Source organism: Oncorhynchus nerka, linkage group LG11 (assembly GCF_034236695.1).
Source record: "Oncorhynchus nerka isolate Pitt River linkage group LG11, Oner_Uvic_2.0, whole genome shotgun sequence".
Classification (NCBI taxonomy): Eukaryota; Metazoa; Chordata; class Actinopteri; order Salmoniformes; family Salmonidae; genus Oncorhynchus; species Oncorhynchus nerka.
In genome coordinates this window covers 17398377-17408364 of record NC_088406.1, presented here as the reverse complement: position 1 = coordinate 17408364, position 9988 = coordinate 17398377, and the positions used below count along the sequence as shown (strand labels likewise).

Genomic DNA, 9988 nt, shown 5'->3' with positions numbered 1-9988 from the left:
CAACCGATCGCTGCTGCACCTGCCCGCTCCTAGCATCACTACTCTGGAAGGTTGTGACTTAGAATATGTGGACAACTACAAATAGCTAGGTGTCTGGTTAGACTGTAAACTCTCCTTCCAGACTCACATTAAGCATCTCCAATACAAAATCAAATCTAGAATCGGCTTCCTATTTCGCAATAAAGCATCCTTCACTCATGTTGCCAAACATACCCTTGTAAAATTGACTATCCTACCAATCCTTTACTTCGGCGATGTCATTTACAAAATAGCCTCTCTACTCAGTCTCTAGACTCTACTCAGCAAATTGGATGCAGTCTACCACAGTGCCATCCGTTTTGTCACCAAAGCCCCATATACTATCCACCACTAGGACCTGTACGCTCTCGTTGGCTGGCCATCGCTTCATACTCGTCGCCAAACCCACTGGCTCCAGGTCATCTATAAGTCTTTGCTGGGTAAAGCCCCGCCTAATCTCAGCTCACTGGTCACCATAGCAACACGCGCTCCAACAGGTATATTTCACTGGTCATCACCAAAGCCAACCCTCCCTTTGGCCACCTTCCCTTCCAGTTCTCTGCTGCCAATGACTGGAATGAATTGCAAAAATCACTGACGCTGGAGTCTTATATCTCCCTCACTAACTTTAAGCATCAGCTGTCAGAGCAGCTTACATATCATTGCACCTGTACACAGCCCATCTATAAATAGCCCACCCAACTACCTCAACCCCATATTTTTATTTACAGTTGAAGTCAGAAGTTTACATGCATCTTAGCCAAATACATTTAAACTCAGTTTTTCACAATTCCTGACATTTAATCCTAACAATTTTCTGTTTTAGGTCAGATAGGATTACCACTTTATTTTAAGAATGTGAAATGTCAGAATAATAGTAGAGAGAATGATTTATTTCAGCTTTTATTTCTTCATCACATTCCCAGTGGGTCAGAAGTTTACATACACTCAATTAGTATTTGGCATTGCCATGGTAGCATTGCCAAACGTTTCGGGTAGCCCTCCACAAGCTTCCCACAGTAAGTTGGGTGAATTTTGGCCCATTCCTCCTGACAGAGCTTGTGAGTCAGGTTTGTAGACCTCCTTGCTCGCACACACTTTTTCAGTTCTGCCCACAAATGTTCTATAGGATTGAGTTCAGGGCTTTGTGATGGCCACTCCAATACCTTGACTTGGTTGTTCTTTAAGCCATTTTGCTACAACTTTGGAAGTATGCTTGGGGTCATTGTTCATTTGGAAGACCCATTTGCTTCAACTTCCTGACTGATGTCTTGAGATGTTGCTTCAATATATACACATAATTTTGCTTGCTCATGATGCCATCTATGTTGTGAAGTGCACCAGTCCCTCCTGCAGCAAAGCACCCCCACAACATGATGCTGCCACCCCCGTGCTTCACGGTTGGGATGATGTTCTTCGGCTTGCAAGACTTCCCCTTTTCCTCCTAACATAACGATGGTCATTATAGCCAAACAGTTCTATTTTTGTTTCATCAGACCAGAGGACATTTCTCCAAAATGTACGATCTTTGTCCCTATGTGCAGTTGCAAACTGTAGTCTGGATTATTTATGGTGGTTTTGGAGCAGTGACTTCTCCTTGCTGAGCGGGCTTTCAGGTTGTGTAAATATAGGACTCATTTTACTGTGGATATAGATACTTTTGTACCGGTTTCCTCCAGCATCTTCACAAGGTCCTTTGCTGTTGTTCTGGGAATGATTTTGACTTTTCGCACCAAAGTACGTTCAACTCTAGGAGACAGAACGAATTTCCTTCCCAAGCGGTATGACGGCTACGTGGTCCCATGGTGTTTATACTTGCGTACTATTGTTTGTACAGATGAACGTGGTACCTTCAGGCGTTTGGAAATTGCTCACAAGGATGAACCAGACTTGTGGAGGTCTGCAATTCTTTTTCTGAGGTCTGGGCTGATTTATTTTGATTTTCCCATGATGTCAAGCAAAGAGGCACTGAGTTTGAAGGTAGGCCTTGAAATACATCCACAGGTACACCTCCATTTGACTCAAATGATGTCAATTAGCTTATCAGAAGCTTCTAAAGCCATGACATAATTTTCCTAACACCCCCTAACCCTACAGCAGAGAGATAGCGTATGTAAACTTCCGACTTCAACTGTATGTTTTTGCTCATTTGCACCTCAGTATCTCTACTTATATATTCATCTTCTGCTCATCTATCACTCCAGTGTTTAATTGCTAAATTGTAATTATTTTGCCACTATGGCCTATTTATTGCCTTTACCTCCCTAATCTTACTACATTTGCACACGCTGTATATATACTTTTCTATTGTGTTATTGACTGTACATTTGTTTATCCCATGTGTAACTCTGTGTTGTTTGTGTTGCACTGCTTTGCTTTATCTTGGCCAGATCGCAGTTTTAAATGAGAATTTGTTCTCAACTGGCCTACCTGGTTAAATAAAGGTGAAATAAATAAATGGTGTTCAGTGAAATAACAGCACAATGTCAAATACAGGTAGCCTAGTCAAATCACATTAACCATTACTCTCTCGTGGTAATTCCACTAATGGTCCATATGTAGCCAAACGTAGCTGCTGCTCGTGTTCGTATCTGTACTGATGGTGCAAAAGCCATGACAGGGAGACATAGTGGAGTGGTAACGCGTGTGCAAGCAGTTGCTCCAGACACCACTTGGGTACACTGCAGCATCCACCTAGAGGCTCTTGGGTACACTGCAGCATCCACCTAGAGGCTGTTGCTGCCAAGGGAATGCCTGACAGCATGAAAGATGTTTTGAACACTACAATGAAAATGGTTAACTTTGTTAAAACAAGGCCCCTGAACTCTCGTGTATTTTATGCACTATGCAATGATATGGGCAGCGACCATGTAACGCTTTTACAACATACAGAAGTGTGCTGGTTATCAAGGGGCAAAGTATTGACACGTTTTTTAAATTGAGAGACGAGCTTAAAGTTTTCTTTACTGACCATAATTTTCACTTGTCTGACCGCTAGCATGATGAGGAGTTTCTCACACGACTGGCCTATCTGGGTGAGGTTCTCTCTCCTGAATGATCTGAATCTAGGATTACAGGGACTCTCCGCAACTATATTCAATGTGCGGGACAAAATTGAGGCTCTGATTAAGAAGTGTGAGCTCTTCTCTGTCTGCATTAACAAGGACAACACACAGGTTGGAGCTCTTCTCTGTCTGCATTAACAAGGACAACACACAGGTTGGAGCTCTTCTCTGTCTGCATTAACAAGGACAACACACAGGTCTTTCCATCATTGTATGATTGTTTGTGTGCAAATGAACTCAAGCTTACGGACAATGTCAAATGTGATATAGCAAAGCACCTGAGTTGGGTGCACAATTTCGCAGGTACTTTCCCGAAACCGATGACACAAGCAACTGGATTCGTTATCCCTTTCATGCCCTGCCTCCAGTCCAGTTACCGATATCTGAACAAGAGCCTCATCAATATTGCGCTTCTGTGAACATTTAATCAGAAGCCACTACCAGATTTCTGGATTGGGCTGCGCTCAGAGTATCCTGCCTTGGCAAATCATGCTGTTAAGACACTGATGCCCTTTGCAACCACGTACCTATGTGAGAGTAGATTCTCAGCCCTCAATAGCATGAAAACTAAATACAGGCACAGACTGTGTGTGGAAAATGATTTAAGACTGAGACTCTCTCCAATACAACCCAACATTGCAGAATTATGTGCATCCTTTCAAGCACACCCTTCTCATTATCCTCTGGTGAGTTATTCACAATTTTCGATGAACAAATAAGGTTTTCTATGTAGGATGGTTTCATAAAAAGCTAAATGATTGATTATTATTATTTGTGCCCTGGTCCTATAAGAGCTCTTTGACACTTCCCACGAGCCAGGATGTGACAACAACTCTCATTCTTATGTTTAATAAATGTATCGTATAGTGTGTGTGTGGCAGGTTTACAATGATGGCAAAAAACAACATTTGAGAGTGCGCTGACCTTGGTGGTAGAGGGGGTACAGCTGGAGGTTGAATGTTTGAAGGGGTACGGGACTATTAAAAAGTTTGGGAACCACTGATCTAGTACATTAGTAGTGATCACCCTACATTTAAGGGCCTAAAGCCTGTGTGTGTGTGTGTACACTCTGTTTCCCAGGTCCTGGTAGAGCTGAAGGAACTGCGGGTGTTGTATCGCCATGATAAAAGCATCTGTAACCTTTCAGTGGATAAGCTAGGCGCCCTTCCCTTCCTGCACGGCAGCACAATGGAGAATGAGGGGAGCTACAGGTACACACACAGCACCACAGGCATTACATGAGAAAGGTGAGGACAAACCCAAATCTACACACACCCACATGCAAATATAGGCCGCCACTAAGCCCCACATAGGGGGTAGGTTACAGGGGTAGTTTATTCCACTCATACTCTTCCTGTGATCTCCCAGTGCTGTTTGAAATCTGTATGTTCACCGAGGGCAATGTGGCTCTGAGCCCTATGTGTAACAGGTGCTGAGTTCGTTGCAGCTGCGTAGCATTCTGACAGGTGCTTAAAATGAGCAGAGAGATCAGGGTCTAGTTACACACCGACTCTCTGCCTGTCTGTATAGCAACACTAAACTCCTACTGAGTTTTGGGGCATTCTCCCTCTCTGTTCAGTGCTAAATTACTACCAGTTTACAGTGTGTTTAGTCACAATGTATAAATGTGTTCAGTTCTACAGCCTTATGGTCAAGAGAAAACAGAAGTGTGTGTACCCGGACAAACACCCAGTAATAAGAACGGGTGTAGGGGGTATGTGACTTCTGCGCTGTACCAGGCCAGGTCTGACATCATCCCAGCAATACACCAGGACAACTGGGGGGGGGACACAATCATCATGCCAACCAACCAGAGTTCCAGAACCACAGGCTTACATCAGAAGACCATTATGATCTGCCCCATCATGTAAAAGTACAATACAAATCTACTCATCAGAAACTCTGTCTGGTGTCTGTCAGAGTTTGGGAAGAAGGAATAGTACATCTACAGTAGATGTGACCTTGACCTGTATAATTATTGAACTGGACCATTGACCTGCCAGGCCCAACCAGGAATAGAGCCCTCTCACTCACTCTCCCCAATGCACTTTTGTAGATGTTACTTTGTGTTAAAATATGGATCTGAGAATTGACCCTTTACCACGGGTTGATCAGCAGGTATGAGACATACTGAATAATCCCTATCATGGTAAACAAAGGCTTCATAGAAAGTTTAAAAAATAATCATATCCATTACTTACAGTACACACTACATAAGATGTGATAGTGTTCATTAGGTTTGTTGTAATGATACCCCACACAATTCTCTCTATACAGACCTACAGAACACCAGTCTTATTGTTGAAAGTCTTTAATGAATTCATTATTTGGGGGAAAAAATGTATTAACAGTATATCTTAATAAACCTTTTGGTACTAGCCTAAGAAATGAACAATGTTATCCAGGTACTATTGCACACTGAAGTAACAAAAAACAAAACAAGCACACTGCAAAAAGTGGCAAATAAACACGGCCTTGCAGATGATCATCCCTTTAAAGACCCCAGAGAGGCACCCGCCCAAACACACTCACCCCGGAGCATAAATACACTTAAAACACGAATAAATAATCACAACGCCTCTGATCATTTTAATTTAGGGGATACTCACAGGTTATGGTTGTTTATCTCAAACTGCCATGACAGCTTTCAGTTCATGGTTAATGTGAGTAACTCGTCACAATCTGTCTTGTTTAAAAATTCAAACAAACTTGGGAGTTAAGTTTTTTTCCTTTCATGTCATAAAAACTGGGCTGCTGTATCCTTAGTTTTGATTGGCTCCTAAAACAACTTCATTGGAGCTTTAGCCAATCCTGACCAACAGACTCTACAATGGGGAGGTGCATACACTCCATTTCTTGGTTCTGACGGAATCACATAAATCTGTACATAGAAGGCATCAACACTTCACTGATTCATTTACATTACAAGCCCCCAAACCCTACCCCCAAGCCCGGTTCCACCCCCAGCTGTATTGTTTTTGTGAAGTCTAAAGATATGAATTCAAGGACTGCCAACTAAATTATTGAAGTGCTAAGCATGTTTCCCCCAGAAACCCATGTGGATTCCAACCTCTGTCCCCCCCCTGCACTCTGCCAACATGAGCTGAACTCAAGGGAAGACTCATATGGGTCATATCAGATTTGAACTTAGGTGCTATAGTTGAACTAAGTCCCTCCTGTTTTTAAACCTACCCAACTTACATTAGGTCAATCTAAGGATTTTAACAAAGATAAGGAACACTATAGTGAGGCTCTTTCTAGAAATTCATATTGATGACATGAGGGGTGGGATGTGTGTTCTGGGTGACCGGTCCACACCGTGTCAGAACAGCATCCCCATGCTCACCGTAGTGGGTTGGCTGGCTGTGGACATCTTTTTTTTTGCCCTGTTCCTGTGCTACATTTGGACATGCATAATCACCCTCTTTTCCTAGCTGTGGTTAGTTAGTTAGTACATTACTGGAGCTGCATATCAGACGAGGTTAGCTACACCTGAAAAACTCACAGCCAGCGCTAACGCCAGCAGCAGCCTAGTCATGCAGCTAGCTAACCGTTTATTCAGTCAATCAGACTCAGTCACTCTTCAAACAAGAACATTTAAAATAACAAAAACTGCCCCAACACCATTATACTGCCATAACATTTGACGGCTGGTGAAAGAAGGATGAATGGTGGCTTTGAAAGGTGGTTCTGAGGGGTGCAGGGCAAGGTTGGTTAATCCTTTCAGCAGGGGAGGCCTGGTTGTCATAGTCCTCAGCAGGTTCCTGGTGGCATAGCTGGGTAGCACAGGGACTGGGACACATAGATGCAGTGTGGGCATTGGGGACAGGACGGGAGGTGTATTATGGAGGCCAGAGGGCAGATCAGGGGATGGCAAATTGAACCACTAGCTCTTCTTTAGCGTCCACCTTGATCTGAGAGATTGCACTGTAAGCATAGGCAGCTATCTTGGACACCTGTCAAACAATTAGAACAAATGAGGTTAACACGCATCAATCAGCTACATAATGCATTTGTTGTTGCTCCAGAGCTGCCATACACTAACAGGTTTATGGACAGGGAAAGCACATGACTGTAATGGAAAGATGTCCTGATGAACATCTGAGCACTGTGTGTGTGTCTGTATTAGGGGTGTAACGATACACATATTCGTATCGAAACGTTCGGTATGGGGACCTCGGTTCAGTCCGCATTGTAAATACATTTTAAAAATTAAACACTAGGCCTATAGGCTATGCCTACACAGTTGTATTGCTTGAGTAAATCTGAGCTGGAAAAATGTAACATTTCAGGCTATTCCGTTAAGACAATTTGAGCCTATGCGCAAATTGTAATGAAAATTCTAATTTAAATTGACACATTCTATTAGGTGGAGCCAGGAACTAGTTGTGTACGATGGCAAGTAGTTGGGTGGATAAACCAGGAGGATTCTCCATCATCATTTAAAATCTTCAGTTTGGGAACATTTTGGTTTCCCAGTAGCTTACAACAGCGATGGACAGAGGAAGTATGTTCCCTCAAACATGTTGACACATTTACAATGACATCACCGCAGCTTTCCTACCACCTGACCAAGACGGAGATGCAAACACTACAACTTTGTCTCCCCTCTGCATTCAAGCAGCTCTTTACAGGTAGTAATGTGACAAAATACAAGGAGAACCGGTACCGAGGGGGTACGAGGTAGGGGTACGAGGTAGTTGGAGTAATATGTACAGGTAGGGGTAAAAGTGACCAGGCAACACCTGAGGTTGGTGGCCCCTTAATTGGGGAGGATGGGCTCGTGGTAATGACTGGAGTAGAATCAATGGAATTGTATCAAATACATCAAACACATGGTTTCCATGTACCAAACCATGAAACGTTACACCCCTAGTGTGTGTGTGTGCGCGAGCACCTGTTGTACATCCGAATATGGCACCAGATCACTAGCGAGCACTTGGTGCGGCTGGCTGGTGAGGGAAGGGAGTGGGAGGGGCTTCTTCTGAGACAGACTGTTACTCAACAAGGCCAGTTTTGTACTGAAAACACAATGAAAGACAGGTTAGTACTGAAACACAAGGCCAGTCAAAACCCACAGACACATTAAGCGACTACCTCCACACACCCACCTATATTGCCGAGCTTTGTCCATGTACTCATGCTGCTCCATGCCTTGAGAGTCTGCAGCCGAGACATCGATGATGTTCCTAAGAAATGGAAAGACGGGCAGGTATTCAACAGAATTCAATTCCAATTAAATAAACACCATGATGTTGGAGGTGAAAGAGAATGTTTGTGTCTTACAGGGCTGTCTTGGTAAGGATGGATGTGAGTAAGGCCTGTTCGTCTGTGCGGGCTGAGGGTACACTGGTGGAGTTCCATTCTGTGCCGTTGAGGGGCTTGCTGTCGGGGTTCGGGTGGGGGATCAGCGGCTTACGCTCGTCAGGGTCCTGAGGCACAACATGCGCATCACGATCACAAACTATCACAACATCCTCGATCACTATCACAGGCTGTTTGGGTAACCAGATTCTGCTTATTGCTAAAATCATTATGATACAACAGCTGAAGTGAAGTCTAAAACAAAAGGGCGCCCTACAACACCTATAATACTCATCCTCTGATTTGTTGCTTTGACAGGAAGAAAAGAATGAACCCAAACAAAAGTTACGTAACCCAGATATAATGATACTGGTATGTATTTTTCAGTATTATACTGTGTTATAACAAGGTTAGCTAAGTAGTGGCAGGCTATAATGTGTACAACAGTCATCTGATAAACAGGATACAATCCCTGCCTCACATTTTTCCAAAAGAAAAAAAACTTCCCTTCACCAAATTCCATTTTGGCCTATGTCACCACAACTGGATGGGAAATCTGAGATCATATGACATGCATCTGGGAGAAGTTGATTGGCTGGCAATATCAACATGTTCCAACAGCTTGACCGAATGTGAACCTTTGAGGCCCAATTTACATAAGTGGTCACGTTTTACTGGCCCTGATTGATCATCATCATGATAGTTGAGAATTGAAACTAAGCGGTTGTCTGCTGTGCAAGTAGATAGCTACTTACGTACACATGAACTGATTAAGTCAGCTGAACTAGTAAGCTAGATAATGTTTGTAATTGTCAACAAAAGGTTGTCACTATTTTGAAACGTCTCTTAACTAGCTAATGTTAGGTGTGTTGGTCAACTTGCCAATACGGGAACTAACGTTAGCTAAACTCCCTAGGCCCAATTTTTCTAGCACAGCTAGCAGTTGTCTCTGAAATATTAGATATTTCTTAATTCCATTATTGTACGTTTAAATGTGTGTGCATTGTTGTGAATTGTTAGATATTACTGCACTGTTGGCGCTAGGAACACAAGCATTTCGCTACAACCGCAATAATATCTGCTATATGTGTACGATACAATTTTATTTGAAAGGACTGGCTAGCTTTCTGCTGGGTCGTAGTTGGCTAACTTAAAAATAGTTTCATTTTAACACGCAAAGAAGCACCATATTTTCACTTTTGACTCGTGGAATTCGTAACAACAAACTGTCTTGCAATGGCCTTATGACCACAAAGAAATTAAATATGTTTTGTTAAATAATATTTGACACCCTAGATAACCAACTAGCATAGCATTAGCTACCTGCTCGGTGGTCTCGTTCTCGCTACTGTAACAACAACCCATGGCGTCCGCTGGGCGTTCGGCGGTCTGCCAGGTACGCGAACCCAATATTCAACTACTCCACCCGGGAAACTATTGCTATAATAAGAGAAACAGACCCTGTCTGAGTCCACGGGAAAGGAATCAAACTTCTTTCTTTGTTTCTCTTTCTCGCTGACCGCTTCTGTCAGCTACTACAACAAACGAAGCCTATCACATGACAGCAGTTTTTGCGCAGCCAGGGCTCAGCAACAAACATA

General features: G+C 43.1%; 1 protein-coding gene across 1 annotated transcript; it reads right to left on the bottom strand.

The window, feature by feature from the left end:
• Nucleotides 1-5378: 5378 nt before the first annotated feature.
• LOC115122289 (ragulator complex protein LAMTOR1) lies at nt 5379-9943 on the bottom strand. The gene is made up of 5 exons (XM_029651494.2): nt 9711-9943; nt 8370-8515; nt 8195-8272; nt 7981-8104; nt 5379-7039 (listed from the first exon to the last, which is right to left on the bottom strand). The coding sequence occupies exons 1-5, from the start codon at nt 9750-9752 to the stop codon at nt 6947-6949; spliced, it is 483 nt and encodes a 160-aa protein (XP_029507354.1). The 5' UTR covers nt 9753-9943; the 3' UTR covers nt 5379-6946.
• Nucleotides 9944-9988: the final 45 nt, after the last annotated feature.

Coding starts and splice junctions, on each gene's coding strand:
- LOC115122289 (XM_029651494.2), bottom strand. CDS start 9,752: ATGGGTTGTTGTTACAGTAGCGAGAACGAGACCACCGAGCAG. Junction 8,105..8,194: donor GACAAAGCTCGGCAATATAG/GTGGGTGTGTGG, acceptor TTGTGTTTTCAG/TACAAAACTGGCCTTGTTGA. Junction 7,040..7,980: donor CATATTCGGATGTACAACAG/GTGCTCGCGCAC, acceptor ATTGTTTGACAG/GTGTCCAAGATAGCTGCCTA.